General features: G+C 48.5%; 1 protein-coding gene across 1 annotated transcript in view; it reads left to right on the top strand.

Moving 5' to 3' along the window:
- The window catches only part of TBC1d7 (TBC1 domain family member 7), a 44,056-nt gene extending 27,358 nt beyond the window's left edge, over positions 1-16,698 (top strand). Inside the window, exon 6 of the mRNA XM_050167293.3 lies at positions 16,404-16,698. Within this exon, the coding sequence (XP_050023250.1) occupies positions 16,404-16,451 (48 nt within the window). The 3' untranslated portion in view covers positions 16,452-16,698. The remainder of the gene's footprint in view (positions 1-16,403) is intronic.
- The last annotated feature ends 416 nt before the right edge of the window (positions 16,699-17,114 follow it).

Genomic DNA, 17,114 nt, shown 5'->3' with positions numbered 1-17,114 from the left:
AATTCGCTACTTGCTCTAAAGAATAGATGATGTATACAGTAGGCCGTGAAAAACAAACTTTATTTCTAGCGCCAATGACCGTGTCAAGGATTAGGCGCGCCGAAATAGTCCGAAATCTGCACTTGCTTTTGCGGCAGCTTCAGCTTCACAACCGCGGTGTGCATGGATTCCAGCTGCTGCGCGAACACTGGCGGCAATCCTTTAGCATGCATAAAATCAATTAAGGAGTCGATTGACAACAGTGCACTTTGTGTGGACATCGTGGTCGGGGTCAAGGAGCCACTGTCGATCTCGTTGTCACTGTCGCTGATGCCGTTGCCACCATCGCACAACTTTGCGTCTGTTGAGACAGCACATCTTCGGCGATCGCCTCGTCGGTGACCTCATCGCAGAACGAGGCAGCACTGTCTGCAGTCAAAAACTCCTCCTTCGACACACCACCTGTGTCACCAGTAGGAACGAGCTCCCAGAGCTCGGTTATGTCAGCGACTTCCACCGGGTCGGTCTCAGCGGGTTGGGGAAGTTCGTCCTTACGCACAAAGCCCGCCTTCTTGAAGCAATTGGTGATGAACCACTGGTAAAGTGCCTCTTCAACATTGGCGTACAAAGGGTCTCTAACCCCTTTTCCGCTGATCGGAATGGCCGCTGATAGCTCCTGCCTTCACAATCGCGATGCCCCCGGTTTTCAAGATGGTTGATATCGTTAACTGGACGAGCTCATACTTCTTCACGAGGGCGCTCACCTTGAAGCCGCATCGAGAGTCCTGCAAAATATCCATCTTCGTGTCAAGCGACACAGCTTTGCGCTTTGTCGGCGCCATCTTCGAACTGGGTTGAACCGTTGGTTGCACGCTGCTTCGGTGGCGTCAGCCTGCTATCGGAGAGAGACGCGGGACGGGCGCCACCGCGCCGCTTTGCTTGTCGCTTCTTTTTTTCTTTCTCTCTCTTTCGGAGCGACTGTGGCCACGGTGTAAGAATATACCATACTTGTGACTGTGGCCGACGCACATGAAGCAGCTAGCGCCATCTTGTGGCGCGCTGCGCCAACGTTGGCTGCGCCTACTCGTGCGCGGGCGGGGCGAGACGCGCTGCGCGGTAATGGCGGCAGATACGAACTTACGGAGGTAAACATCGCCTTGTCTCGACATTGTTCGATTCAGGGAACTAAGCAACGCAAACGTTACGATTATTTGGCACGGAAAACGCCGTCCAGACTGCAAAATTTTGATCGTTATATCCGATATGCGGTGAATAACCTATCATTATACATGTTTTTTTCCCCATAGACCTAATGCATAAAATGACACTCTCATGTCGACCCATCGTTATAACCGATATATCGTTATATGTGGTATCGTTATAAGTGGACTGCACTGTATCTACGAACGCCCGTTCACTATCATTACTGACCACCACGCGTTGTGCTGGTTGGTGAATCTCCGTGACCCGAGTGGACGACTGGCACGTTGGGCTCTTCGACTGCAGGAGTACGACTTCGTTATTTCCTACAAGTCCGGGTGTCACCACGCAGATGCGGACTGTCTCTCCCGCCTTCCTCTGACGACGACGGAATGTGACAAAGACACTTTTGATGACTTTTTTGCTCCCGTTTCTTCTACATTCCCAGACTTGATGACTTTCAAAGCAGAGCAGGAAAATGATATTAGTTTGGAACCTCTATTTGTAGCCGCATCGCGTCCTGGAGCCACCGGTCGATTTTGTATCCGTGACGGCCTGCTTTACAAGACCAATTATTCGGCTAAAGGCGCACGCTTCCTTCTGGTGGTGCCGCAGAGTCTGCGAGCGGACATACTGAGAGCCATGCACAACGATGTAACCTCTGGCCATCTAGGATTCATAAGAACTTTGAACCGGACACAGGAGCGTTGTTACTGGCCCAGAATGCGGGACACAGTCAAGCACTACGTCGCCAGTTGCGAACAATGACAATGTTACAAGCGCCCTACGACCGCTCCGCCAGGTCTTCTCCAACCTCTGCCGCTGCCTCGCCTGCCATTTGAACAAGTGGGTATCGATCTTCTGGGCCCATTTCCCCGATCATCTAACGACAACCGATGGGTGATCGTATGTGTCGACCATCTGACCCGTTTCACGGAAACGGCGGCCGTACCATTTTCAACAGCTGCGTCCGTTGCAACGTTTTTGCTTCGATTCATTATTCTTCGACATGGTCCCCCTCATGTCATCATTAGCGATCACGGTGTGATGACCCTAATATGGGGACAAAGGTTCGTGTACTCAAAAGGTTCTGACGGTTCTCTTAGGCGGAGCCTCCGAGAACCCAATTGAGGACAAAGCCGTTGGTTTGAACACACACACAAACTTTTAATGGAACAAACAAAAAGCTTAAAATAAATAGAAGAAAATAGAAAACATAAAAGAAACACTCAAATAGACATAATCGCAGAAAGAAACACACTTGGGGCTAGTATGGAGCTACCTAGTGTGCGTGTCCGGGCTTGCCACGACGGCAGGGACGCACAACAGTCTCGACGCGGCGACAAGCTGGTGAAAGGAGTGGCGCCGGTCTCACCAAAGGTCGTGGTCTAAGTTGGTTGACCGGGCGACCGGAACTGGCCAGCTCTGTCTCGGAGAAGTAAAGTAGGCGGCTCGGTAGCACGAGCAGACTGCGGCGGCGTTCTGGCCGGGCAGCTGGGTGTAGAGCTCGGGCCCGTAGCCCGACTGCTCTTGTCCTGCCCACGGGCACAGAAGCTCGAACACCAGCCTTGGGCAGCAGGCGGCACGACAGATGGGGGCGGCGTTCTGGCCGGGCAGCTGGCGTAGAACTCGGGCCCGTAGCCCGACTGTTCTCGTCGTACCCACGAGCACAGAAGCTCACCGGCCTTGAGGAGCTGGCGGCACGCTCGGGTAGACGGGCAACGCACAGGAACAGGTTGGCAGGAGGCCCCGGTCGGGTGAAGTCCTGGTGGCTCGGGTCCGGAATCTGACGGCCCGTATTCAACGCCCGCTCCGATGGTTGACTTCCTCCTGGCGTCGCTTCCTGTAACTCTCCTGGCGTCTCCCTTGCGTCTCCCCCTTCTGCCAGCGCACCACGCTTTTTCTTCTCTCTGGCCGATTAGGCATTCTCGGATTGGCTGCCTGACGCCCCGTGGTCTTTTCTAATTGGTTTGCTTTTCTTCTTTTAGTTGTTTTTCTTGCGCCGCGCGTTCTCGTGCCGGACACTCTTCGGCGTCGTTGTTTTCCTTCTTCCAGCACGGAATCCGCCTCGGCGCGCGCACTCCTTGTCGTCTGCTCCTGATCGTCCCGATCACCGCACCATGTCGCGCACCACACATCACACGCGGTCGTCAGTTCGTTGCGGACGCTGTAGAAGAACTGCTTCGTCTCTGCAGTTCGCAGTTCCGTCATTCAACGCCTTATCACCCTCAGACAAATGGGCTTGTAGAACGTACGAACAGAACTCGAACGAACATGCTGGCCATGTACGTATCTTCCGATCACAAGGACTGGGATGACGTACTCCCCTTCATCACCTATGCTTATAATACTGCAAAGCATGAGACGACCGATTACAGTCCTTTTTATCTCCTTTACGCACGTTCACCGCTAAAGTGCATTGACACTATACTACCGTTTGACTTTCACAGCGAGTACTCTGTTGTCAAGATGCTTTGTCTTGCCGAAGAAGCCCGGCGTATCGCTCGTCTTCGTACTATGGCATCGGAACACCGATCGAAAGAGCGCTATGACAGCCGACACCAGTCCGTCTCGTACACTAAAGGAGACTTTGTGTGGTTGTGGACTCCGGAACGTAAACGTGGCTTATGTGAAAAGTTTTTACCCCAGTACACGGGCCCATTCGTCATTGTAGATCGCTTGAGCGACTTGACGTACGTGGTGGCACGCTTGACCTCCGCTGGTCATTGGTCTAGCCGGACCCAGTTAGTACATGTTGCCCGTCTTAAGCGGTTTCACCCTACGCTTTCTGAGTGATTTGGACTTGACCAGCAGGCTTCGTCTGGCAACCGGGGATTGCTACGGCATGAGCCGGGCAAGGAGAAGAGGAAGAAGAGGTTAGCTGGTGCAGCCTCGGGACACCATCTTGACTTCACCATCAATCTCGTCCCTTAAATAAAGCCGGTTTAACGTTAACCGTAACAATATAATGTAATGAACAGGAGGAGGACAGCCCAGACACAAGCAGGATCACCAACGCAGTGTGCGAGACAGTGCTAGACCTGATCCAGTGCCCTTCTCTGCAGAGCTTTCTGGATCCATGGCCCATGTCCAATAAACCTCATTTCAAGTGTGAAGTTGCAGAGGTCTCCACAACGCCTGCACCCTAGAACTGCCATCCTGCATGCTACAGGCGACCATGCCAGCCAGCTCGTCCCAGCAGATGCCACCACAACCGGCCATCCTTTGCTCTGACGCGCTTCGCCAAAGAGTCCCTGCTGTATTCAGTGGCAAAGACAACCATGACGTTGAGGACTGGCTTGTATGGTACGAGAGGGTGAGCACACGCAATTGATGAAATGACACCACGAAGTTGAGTGACGTCATCTTTTACCTCTTGGACGTGGCAAACTTGTGGTGTAGAAACCACAGAACGGACTTTCAGACCTCGTCCACTTTCAAGGCATCATTCTTAGATGTCTTCAGCCACCCAGCCATCTGGAAGTTGCACACCTAACATTTGCACGCTCGGCCGCAACATCGCACGAGTTATATCAAGGACGTCGTCAACCTGTGCAAGCATGTCAACACTTCCATGACAAAGGGTGCTAAAATGCAGCACATAATGAGGGGTATCGAGAATGCCGTCTTTCAGATACTTCTCACAATGTCTCCTCTCTATGTGCCTGAAGTGGTAATGCTGTGCCAGAATTATGAAGAGTTGTGGAAGCAGTGAGCTTTGGTCCGATGTCCTTACCAGCGTGATAAGCCACTCACAGGGCTGGCAGTCGTCCCTGACCACTCGTCGCTTTTCACACTAATAAAAACATTTGTGCATGATGACGTGGCTCGTCAGCTATCTCTTGTGTCCATCATTACTCGGCATTCGGAACTGCCACCACAGCCGCAGCAGCCCACTTCATTGGCTCCTACGCTTCATCTCGCAATTCAGAAGTAGATCACTGAGGCCCTATCAGTGCCCGTCCAGCAACAGCTTGTCGGCGTGCCCCTGAGTTATGCCGAAGCAGAGAAATGGCACTGACTACAAACTACTTGTCGTTTTACCAAGCGTCGCCTACAACAGCCCTACCTACACCTGTTGCTTGGCCTGGTCTCGTCACTGCAACAGCCCTTTTCTGCCTGTTGCTTGGCATCGTCCCATTGCCTCGAATCCTTGGCGTATGCATGATAGCCAGCTGATCTGTTTTGCATGTGGCGGCCCCGGCCACATCACCAGACACTGCGGTCACCGCATGCAAACATTTTAGGGCGCTCGTCATCCAACCCACTTCGTTGACTGGCCTCGTTTACGCTACGACTCTTCAGACCTGCAATCTAGTATGTCCCTAAGTGACCATCCACCATCTGTGTCCTCTCACTCACCTTTGCCATGTCACCGCTCTTTGTCTCCGTTGCATCATTGTTCTGCCCCTCGAGAAGAGGGAAACTGGCTGCCACATTTCAGGAGGCAAGAACTGCGCTGCTGTTGAAATGCCAAAGTGCTCACCCTTTACGTTGAACGTTGAAGTTTTTGTGGGAAGTGCCTGTACACATGCTCTTGTAGGCACTGTCGCTGCTGTTTCCGTTATTGCCACACGCCTTTGCTGTATCCTCCAAAAAGTTACACCTCTTAGTGGACTTTTCCTGCACTCAGCAAATAGAGAACCTGTTCAGCCTCTAGCCACTTGTACTGCCCGTGTCATTATTGAGCGCATTCCCTACATCATTGACTTCATCGTCCTTGCATACTGCTCTCAGAATATTGTATTTGGCTCGGACTTTCTCTCGCATAACAACGCTATAATTGACTGCGCCTACGCTGATCTTGACCTCTTTTTGCTTTGTGACAAGCCCTTCAACAACACCCATCAATCTAGGCAAACTCGTCATCAAGGAATAAATGGGTATTCGTCCAACCGCGTCCGCTCTTCTACCCATACTCTGCAGTGTCCTTTCCAACAAAGTCATATTCTTTGAGCTGTCAAACCTTTTTCTGACTCGGAAAGCTCTTCTTATGCCTTATGCGATCCTCACCATTTCGACAAGTTTCAGCACCCTCTTTGTCACCAATACCCTTCCTTTTTCCGTTGAGCTGAGGTGACTGCGTTGGATGCGCGCAACCCATTGATCTCTCAGACATATTCAACATCCATAATCAGTTGTCGACAGCCAACCTCGATGCGCTGAGCGCCCTCAACCTTTCTCATCGTCAGCTAACATATCTTCATTCATCTATTGCCGACGGACTTTCTACTCTTCATTGCTCCGAGCTTCTCCATCTGCTGTGCCAGTTCTGTAATTCTTTCAACATTGCTTAGCCTGCCCTTGGCTGCAAATTGATCGTCACTGCATCGACAGTGGCTCTAACTCACCCCTGTGTCAACGACCATACTATGTTTCCGCGACAGAACACTGCGTTATTACAGAGCAGGTCGACGACATACCGTGAAACCTCGTTAAACCGTAGTTGATTGGAGCTTGGAAAAAGTGTGTACTAAACGGTAGTACTGCTTGGCCGAAATATTGTGAGATCACCCACTTAGCTGTGAAAAAGGGCACTCTGAGAGAATGCAATGAAAGGGCAAAAAACATGCAATATTTATTCACTTCGCACGACAAAAGTCCATTATTTTCGTCTGATGCCGCGGCGGTCTAGCAGTAACAACAGCGGCCTCAAGCTCACTTAAGCTGTGAGCCAGCGTTTCTGCCAGCCCCCTCTTCTCAGCATACACTCGCATGAGGCTGACGTAACGTGCAGCTTCTGCCACTGTTGGGCCTGAACTACCTGTGCTGTCGCTTTCCATGTCGTCCTCATCACTGTTGTTAGGCAACACTTCGGCAACAACAGAGGCAACACAATGCGTTGGCGGGCTAGTGAAACCTCGAAAAGTCGAACGTCGTAGCCAATATCTTTTCGCAGTTGCAGCAGCACTCACAAGCAACTTCTTTTTTGCATTCCAAATGCCACACAGACCATAGTCAATGGCACATCCCTCTTGCATGCCAGCGCCAACTTCTTCCTGCCATGTTCGATAGCACTAACGATGTCTAATTTTTCTTCTATGCTGAGCACCCGGTTTTGTCCGAGCTTCGGCATGACACGAGTGTTAGCTTGCACGACGCCACAACACAGGCCACAATGCTCTCTGGCACGGCTCCGAAATGATCTTGATGTCATCTCACCCTTCCAAGTGCCCTCTGCATTTACACTTGGAGGCCGTTCTGATCTCCGAGGTTCGTTGTCGTGATTGCAATGACAATGTACCGCCGCACTTGCGCGACAAAAAGTGGAAACACTATGTGTTAACCGATACGTATGACAATAAGCTGGTACGGTTTATGCAGATACAAAAGGCATTATGTTCAATGGCAGCTGAGTCGGGGATTTGACTTAACTACTTTTAAAACGAAACTACTGTTTAAGTGGGTACGGTTTAACAAGGTTTTACTGTACTACAATGAGACTTCAACTTACCATCACATAGTCCATGGGCCTCTCCAGTGGTTCTTTTAAATGGAAAAGATGGATCCATCTGCTTGTGCATCCATTACTGGTGCCTTAATACCATATTTGCTCGCATAATGATCACACCCCTGTATTTTGTCGTCAAAATTCGATTTTTTTCTTTCCTGCGTAATGATCGCACCCCTTAATTTGCGCCAATTTTTTTTTACAGAAAAGTGCGATCATTATGCGAGTAAATATGGTAATATGGTTATAGCAACTATTCCTTGACAGGTTAGTGTGTCGGTTGGATGTTTGGTAGGGGCTGAAATATTGGTGGCGCGGTTGGATCTCCTGGCAGTGTATGAGGCATTTTAAAGGTGCTTACACCACCACGAGCACACATCGGAAAAGCTTTTTGTGGTCACTATAGATAGGTGTTGTTGGCTGGCTGGTTGTTGGTGAGGTTTGAAGTTTGCCCCATGAAGTCTCGAGCCAATGGACTTTGTCACCAGCTCAGGGACAGCCGTGGTCGGCTGGGAAAGGCCTTCTGACGCTCAGTAAGGGGCTTGAGTACTTAAAACTGGCTACTGTGCCGACTGAAGGCTGTCATTGTCGATGTGGAAGGAGAGTCAACCACCTTAGTCTTGGGGATAACCATGTTGGAAGGTTAAGGCACCCTGTCCTTGCCCTGACAAGCACATCTGTCACCACAGCTGCAGGCCTTGTTTGTCAACACTGCAGCACTTTACCTTCACTTGCAACAGTATTGATTGCTGTGGCCTCACAAGTATGTGCGCAGGCACCACCACTACCAAGAGTGTGCATGGCAAGCAATGCTTTCCATAAATTTCATGTTGCCAAATCTGCACAATAGGCTAGTGATTAGGACACCCAGCTTTCAACTAGACATTACTGCGGGGACATGGGTTCGTTCCCTAGTAGTGGTGGGCGAAGTTTTTCCTCCACAATGTAGTATTAGAGCCCCAACCACAAGGAACAAGTTTCCATTGGATTTTCAGCATTGGCGCTGGTCAGCGTCGGGCAACCTTAGCCAGCATCATCAAGAACAATGTGACGCTCGCACGACACAAGCTGAAGTCTGCCTATGCCAGATCGCACTGGTAATACCCAAAGTGGCTAGCAAAGCATGAAAACTGGCCGACGTTGGCCAACGCCAAAAATCCGACAGAAAGTTGTTCCTTGTGGCTGGGCCTAAACCCGTTCTGTGCTTTTGATGAGCTGGATTCGTCCACATGTTTCTGGTAAAATCAGCCGAAGACGAGCTCAGCTCATCAACGGCACTTTTCATTTTCTAGCAATTCCATTGATGAGCCTAATTTTTTCTGTGCTTTTGTCATACTTTTGGTAGATGGCAGCACACAATTCATGGTGCAGCGCAAGCAGATGTGAATGTGTCATATCTGAGAAAATAAAACATGTTGGCAAATGGGGTCTGTAAAATCATTTGGTCATTTTATTCAGCATTTGTGATAATAGCACGGCACAGAAGGGGTTAAAAGTGAAGTGAAAGATGAAGCGGTGGCTCAATAACGACAGTGACACGACAGCAACAGCAGCAACGTGACAACAACAGTGTAATGGAAAGCATTGACAACGATAGTGAGGTTATCAGAATATCGAGCAATGCAAGGCTCTTACGGGCACTGCAGCATCCCCCCGCTGGACATGGTGAGTATCCACTTCCAGTTCCCAAAATGCTGGATCTTGTTGGCGTTCTCACTTTTATCAGGCTCGTATTTCTATGTCTCGGTGCCTCCAGCATTGAGCTGCGACACTCAGCAGGTGCGTAGCTGCCATTCCAGCACTCCAACTTCCCTCTGGGACACTGCACTTGAAACAGTGTTCAAGGACGCCATAACCCGAGGCAGGCTTCGAGTTGCAGGAAGTTAAGGGAGTATAGCACTGCACATTTCAAACGCCATCATTATTATTCTCTTTTATCAACCGAAACCGGGACATTATCCTGGCACCACGAGTGCAGCTAGAATGTCCGTTTAATTGCCGTTGTAAATAAAAGTATTGGCATACAGGCAGACAAACACAGCAGAAATGGCTACAAGTTTTTACCTGCTGTTACAGCAAAAATAAGAGCAAGGTAACTGCCATTGGACATTTTGCACCAAGGAAAGATGGAGTGCTCAAGTTTAAGCATATAGGCCTTCCCAGTTCTCCGGGTGTCACCGTAATGCCCACTGGCATGTCTCGAGTGTACATGAGCAACTGTCGCAAGCACTATCAAACGCTGCACTTCTGTTTGATTTCCGAGCAACTCCTAGTGGCCTACTGCATCAAACGCTGCTGTACAACATTTGGTTCATAAGCCACCGAGAGTTGGTCCGGCCTGAAAATTTCACTTTGTGCGTCGCCGTCTGCTTAAAAAAAGGGGGGGAGGGATGGCAGCAGTGTTGGTGACATTTCTTGTGGACAAAGTCACCAGGTCGCCACCCAGAACGCTCCGTTTCTAGCGAACCAACTCTCACCAACTTGGGTCACCGGGTATGTACCACTGGCTGTACGACAAGCGAGAGAACAATTCTCAGCGTTCGAAGGCACTGGCACACCACGCTTCTCGTCTCGAAAGCCAAGCGCACACTTCTCGACAGTGCCACTAGACGGCGCAGCATGCCCAGAAAGAAGCAAGAGAGAGGAGCCTGGTTGTTGCATGATGCGTTTCTAAGCAATCACACGGGCACACCATTCACTTCGGTGGACACGCACAGGCTTTGCAGCAGTGACACCAGAGGGTGCTGAGTATTCTTAGGGAAGCACAAAAGAGGAGTCCCGCTGCAGTACATGCCTCGTACATATGTCATTTCGACGGTAACAATAAATTGTGTTGCTGTATTGTGTTGTTGCTAAGATGAGTACTGCAGAATTCTTTTTGTTTCTGTGTAACAGTTGGCATTGTTGGTGTCTCTCCAGCACTAAGGCAGCACCTTGGTTGCAACTTGGTCACAACTGTAATCACAGTACCATACCTCATTTTAGCTCTTCACTGTGGTCATTGAAGTCTATCTTTTTCTTTTCATGCAAATAGCATTCTTTCCCTACTTCAGGCGTTTTGAGTCTATGTATTTGTCTACTAGCCTCTTACACTGGCACATTGACCCAAGTTGTCTGCCAGCATGGGCCGCTAGGTTTGTGCTCGTGGTCGTGATGCCATCATGGTCATTGCATGGTCATCATTCCAGCTTTGTTATCTGACTGTCGTCATGCCATGGTGCTCACGGCATCTTCGTCATACATTATACCGTCTTCGTCCCACCGTAGTCATCATGAAAGCTTCATTATGCAGTCTTTGTCACCTCATTGTCCTTATACCATTGTCATGTCATCATCATCATATAGTCGTCATGCATGCGTTATCATACCGTTTTTGTGATGCAATAGCAGACACTCTGTTTCGTTATGTCTCGTATAGTGGATGATAGAACACTGGACTTTTGTTAACGGAGGTTAACTGGGTTTATTAAACATGGAGTACACAGAAATGGGTGTGGTTACATGGAGGTACAGAGAGTAGATTGTCTTGAGATGAGGCAGCCACCAACCAGCAGGAGGGGAGCGGGAGAGCCAGGCGCAACTTGATATGTCGTCTGCTCAGAGTTCATAGAGGAGGAGGGCTGCCGTGACGGTGGGAGCGGAGGTTTCAAAAGGGGCGCACGGCCAGCACGTGCAGGATGGTGGCGCCATCTCTTGAGCCTTCTTGTAACATCCTTCCTTTTTTGGTGATAACCTTTCAACCGACGACAAAATCCTCGAACCTCTTGGGAAGTCTTGTGTTTCTTTGAGGTCTGATGGTGGTGCAGTTTGCCTGATTTGTCGCGCAGGTATCCTTTTCTGGTTGCGGTGTAGTGTCGGGCTGTTCGTGTTGGCTTTTGTCGGCAGTCGCGGAAGGTCTTGGTCTGATAAATACTCGGTTCCTTCGCAGCACGCTTTCACCAAGTTGAACTTCATACGGCCTTTCGTCAATTCTTCTAGTTATTGTCCCTTTGACCCATGTCCTGCCTTTCAGTGGTCGAACTGTGACACTTTGACCTTCGCTTAGGCTCGGCAAATCCTTGGCTTGTCTGTTGTAGTACAGCGTTGCTTTTTGCCTTTTTGCCTTTCTTTTCTCGCTCACGTCGACTGCTTTAGGTTGCAGTAGCTCCGATGGTGTTGGCAAAGTCATTCTAGTGCAGCGACTCATGAGTAATTGCACTGGACTAGCATTGAGTCCTTGCAGCGGTGTGTAGCGGAGAAACGCCATTTGTGGATCTGAGTGGCTGTCTTCTGCTTTCTTGAGCAGCATTTTTGCCGTCTTTACGGCTGATTCAGCCATTCCATTGGAATGTGGGTATCCTGGGCTTGACGTTTTATGTTCGAAGTTCCAGCTTTTCAAAAAGTTGTCGAATTCCTCGCTGGTGAATTGTGGTGTGTTGTCGCTTATCAGGATTCTTGGCATTCCATGTCTTGCAAAGTGAGACTTTAGTTTGAGTATTACTTGAGTGGAGGTCATTGATTTCAGTTGGTCCACTTCCCAAAAGTTGCTGTAGTAATCCACTGTTATCAAAAAGTTATTTCTGTTCAATTCGAAAATGTCGCATTCAACTTGCTCCCATGGATAGCTTGGTTCTGGGTGAGGAGAGAGAGTTTCTCGTTGCTGGGAGTGTGCGTACTTTTGACACACTTCGCACCCTGCGATGAGGTCTTTTAATTCTGCACTCATTCCTGGCCAAAAGAGACATTCACGAGCGCGTCTTAGACAGCTCTCAATCCCAAGATGTGATGAGTGAAGCGTTGCTTTGATCTCACCTCTCAGAGAAATTGGTACGATTAGACGTAATCCCTTGAAAATGAAGTTGTCTTCAACTGTAAGCTCATCTCTGTATGTGAAGTACATGCGCGTGTCTTGGGGTAGTTGACGCTTATCTTGTGGCGAACCTGACAAGATGATGGCTTTCAACCTTTGAAGTGAGTCATCTCTCTCAGTCGCAGACCAAATCTTTTCCAGGGTTTCTTTTCTCACAGGAAGGTAGTGCAAGACGTTGATGTTTTCAAGTTCTTGTTCATTGCTTCAGCCATCATCATCAGCAACCACATCACATCAGCCAAAAGTAATTCTTTGCCTAGTCTGTGCTCGATGACAATGTCCTATCTTTGCGTCTGAAGAATCATGCCTTGTAGTCGTCTTGAAACTTGATCCAATCGTTTCTTCAGGATCGCTTGCAATGGCTTGTGATCGCTGATGATCTTTGTTTCTCTTCCGAATGTGTACTGGTGGAACTTGTTTAGTGCGAAGACGATAGCCAACATTTCCTTTTCAATTTGTGCATATAGGATTTCCGTCGGCATAAGTACTCTGCTGGCGAACGATATTGGCTGTCCACCTTGAAGAAGAGCTGCTCCATGTCCAAGACCGCTTGCATCACACTGAATTTCTAACTGCTTTTGTGAGTCGAAGTAGGCCAGAATTGGAGCTCTTGTCACAGCGTCTTTTGCCTTTTGAAATGCTTCTTCTTGCGGTTCTCCCCAGTGCCATGGTGTATCCTTGACAGTGAGCTTTCTCAATGGCTCTAATACACGCGAAATTTTCGGCAAGAATCTGGAGAGTTAGTTGATCATTCCGCAGAAGCATTGTATTCCTTGGACGTTGACTGGCTTTGGCATTTGGTCAATTGCCTTGACTTTATTTGGATCAACTTTTAGTCCTTCTTTTGTCAGCAGGTGACCCAGGAAGACAGTTGATGAGGCTCTGAGCTGAGTTTTTTCTTTGTTGAGACGAATTCGGATTTGTCGGCATCTCTGGAGTAGACTCTCTAATTTCTTGTCATGATCTTTGACAGCATCTTTTTCATTTTCGCCCACTCCATAAACAAGAATGTCATCTGCAACGCAGAGAACTCCACTAAGTCTTTCAAGTGCCACTTGAAGTCATTTCTGAAAAATTTTGCTGCTTACCGTAAGTCCAAACGGCAGGCGGAGCCATCGATAACGACCTTTTGGTGTTTGAAATGTGGTCATAAAGCTTGACTCATTATCGAGAGAACATTGCCAGTAGCCTTCTCGCACATCTAGTTTTGAGAAGATTTTTGCTTTGGCAAGATCGGGTAGCACATCATCGAGGATGGGCAATGTGTGACGTTCTCGTTCGAGAGCCTCGTTCAGTGCTTGTGGGTCAATGCATATTCGCATTTCACCATTTTTCTTGGTTGCCACAACCAATCTGCTCACCCACTGCGTTGGCTCTGCTACACTTTTAATGACACCTCTTTTTTCCAGACTTGCCAATGTTTGTTCTAATTGCGGTTTAATGCTGACAGGCACTCTGCAACTTGTTATCGCTTTCGGAAGCGTATCTGGCTTGGTCACCAAGTGTACTTTCCCCGGGAGTGTTCCTAGAGTGTCACCAAAAACATCTGGGTATTTTTCCACTATGTGATGAGTGAAATTTTGTTATGGAATTTCGTCGATTCTAGCCACAAGGTTATAGTCTATGGTTATCAGACCCATTTTCTCAGCTTTCAATCTTCCGATGAGAGGAGTGAAGTCATCTTTAACCACTATGAATTCCACAGAATGTCTCTGTCCGTTTGCGGTTGTAACATCTAGTTGCGCCTTGCCTGAACAGTGAACTTTGCTTCCATTCCATGTTCGCAGTGTTGTTGTGCACGGTTGTATTTGCTGTTGCTTGACGTGTCTAGCCGGGATGACGTCAACAGCTGCGCCGCTGTCCACTTAAAACTTTACTTGTGTTCCATTCACTCTCAGAAATGTGTGAACTGAGCTTAGTTTGTGGCTTTCAACTATGTTTTCATCCTCGCTGTATGTTTTCATCCTCGCTATCTATTGCTGCTTTTACAAACTGCCGCGAAGTGATTTCGTTTTTTGCACTTGCTGCATGTTTGCTTCCAAGCTGGGCATGTTTCTCTTTTGCGTTCGTGGCTACCACCGCAATACGTGCATTTTGGTACGTTAGCGTTTTGTGGTTTTCCTTTCACGCTTTTTGAGTTGGCATTGGTGCGATGGACGAATTTCTTCACTGCGTGCACTGTCTCGCTGCTTGATGGAGTACCCTCTTTAAATGCCTTCATTTGAATTTTCATTGCTTCGTGTGCTCGACACACCTTTTCAACCTTCTCTAGGGTCGGATCGTCTAACTTGAGAATGTCTGCACGGGCTTTTTCGTCATAGATACCACAGACAATCTGGTCGCGGATCATTTTTTCTTTTTCGTTTCCGAATCCACAATCGCGTGCCTTGAGCTTCAAATCTGTTACGAAGCTGTTGAACTGCTCTTCCTCCCGTTGCATGCGAGTTTGGAAGACATATCGCGAGTACAGCTCGTTGTGCTTCGGTAAGAAATGCGCGTCGAGGAGGCTGATGACATATGCGTAGTTAAATTCTGGGTTTGGTCTTTCCTCAGTCGGTTCCCCGAAGTCCAAAGTGTTGTAGATATCAAGCAGTGAAGAACCACCGACGGTCAAAAGAAGTGCTACTTGCCGGTCAGATGGTGCTCTCGCTGTGTTAGTTGCTTTGAGGTACAGCGTGAAGCTCTGCTTGAAGGCTCGCCATTGTTCCGCAGCGTTTCCTCTGGAGTCGAATTTCGCAGGTGCAGGAATCTTCTCCATTGCTGATGGGCTGACGTTAGAACTAGTTCACTTCTGACACCGTGTTTTGTTATGTCTCGTATAGTGGACGATGGAACACTGGACTTTTGTTAATGGAGGTTAACTGGGTTTATTAAACATGGAGCACACAGGAATGGGTGTGGTTACATGGAGGTACAGAGAGTAGAGTGCCTTGAGACGGGGCGCGGCGGGCCGACCAGCAGGAGAGGAGCAGGAGAGCCAGACGCAACTTGATATGTCTGCTCAGAGTTCATAGAGGAGGAGGGCTGCTGCAACGGTGGGAGCGGAGGTTTCAGAAGGGGCGCACGGCCAGCACGTGCAGGATGGTGGTGCCATCTCTTGAGCCTTCTTGTAACACACTCGACTGTAATTCTAACATCGGCATCAGATTCTCATCATGTCGCCATCATCACGCCATCATTGTGACAGTCATTATCATACCATTGTCGTCACACCATCTTCTTAGTTCCACCGACATCAATTCTTCTTTGCCATTCTTTTGTAACCAAGCTGTCATCACTCATTCAAGATAATGCCGCCATTGTTGGGCTATTGTCATAAGACAATCAGTACCATGCACCCATTGTCATATTGTCATCCTCATGTTGTCATAGCTGTGTAATGCAGTCATTATCATGCACCTGTTTTCATATCGTCGTCGTCATGCCGTCGTGGTTTGCCATCGTCATCATCCATTTGTTGTCATACCATCATCTTCACGTAATCGTCATCATACACTTGTCGTCCCATTGTCCTAATGTTGTCGTCAAGCTGTCATCATTATACCATCGTCGTCATTTATGAATACTCATCTCATTGTCATCATGCCGTCATCCTTATACCACCTTTGTCGTTCCATCGACATCATTCTTTCTTCATCATTCTATCGTCGTCACTGCATCGGCGTCATAGAGTCTCATCCCGCCTTTCTCATGGGCGGCGACCTTGGCAAGTGAGTACCATAGTGAGACGATAACAGAGTATGTCGCATTTAGCCGAAGCAATGGAAGTCCCAGAATGACCACTACAGATGTGAAATAAACATGACTTCAAATATATGATGTATTGCTAGATAGCTTGAATGCTGATTGCATTACTGTTGATAGTAATCGTGAGACGAGTTCTGCCATAACTTCTTTTTCCATTTTTTTCCCCATATGTTTCAGATTTCCAAAGAGGCTTCAGAAGCTGTGGTCAACAGGGCGCTGGAATGACCCTCTGGTGGTACACGAGAACTTTAAGACTGCTTGTGACGTGAACAGACCCATGCAGCCGAGGGGCTTTCTAGCAACAGTGTGCGTGCGTGCTTTTGTACATATATGTGGTAATGCGTGGTGGACTCTTGGTGTTGAGTGGGTGTGTCAGAGGTATGTGAGAGCGTGAATGTGAAAAGGTTGTGTTCGCGAATTTGTTGTGCAAGTTAGGTTCAGTAACGAATTAAAAACGGTGAGATTAAATGTGTCTGTGTGTTGATGCCTCGCTCATACACTTCACTGGCCTTCATCAGTCAACCGTTTAACCCCTGCAGCTTATTGTCAAAAGTTTTTTCGAGGAATTTCGTAGTAAAAATATTTGGCCATCTTTGGTCAAAATTTAGGACAATAGCATGGCAGCCTTAGCTGAAGCTTTAACTTTAACTGAATTGGCGCAGTTGTGCGCTCTGTCCTATTGCCTTCTTTTTTTTTAGAGCACATCATGTAAGCGCCTGTTCCTGCAGCAAGTGTCGGCGTAGCCAAGCGAACGAGCACAGCAAAAGATGAAATAGAATGCGGATCGCAGTGGGGTATGAAATACACGAGAAGGAAAGTGGAGAGGAGGGTGCAGAGGATCCATGAGGCAGAAAGCGGAGGAGGGTATGCCTAATAGTATGGCAAAAG

Source organism: Dermacentor andersoni, chromosome 11, assembly GCF_023375885.2.
Source record: "Dermacentor andersoni chromosome 11, qqDerAnde1_hic_scaffold, whole genome shotgun sequence".
Classification (NCBI taxonomy): Eukaryota; Metazoa; Arthropoda; class Arachnida; order Ixodida; family Ixodidae; genus Dermacentor; species Dermacentor andersoni.
Note: the sequence above shows the minus strand (reverse complement) of the source record. Positions and strands in the feature narration are given on the sequence as shown.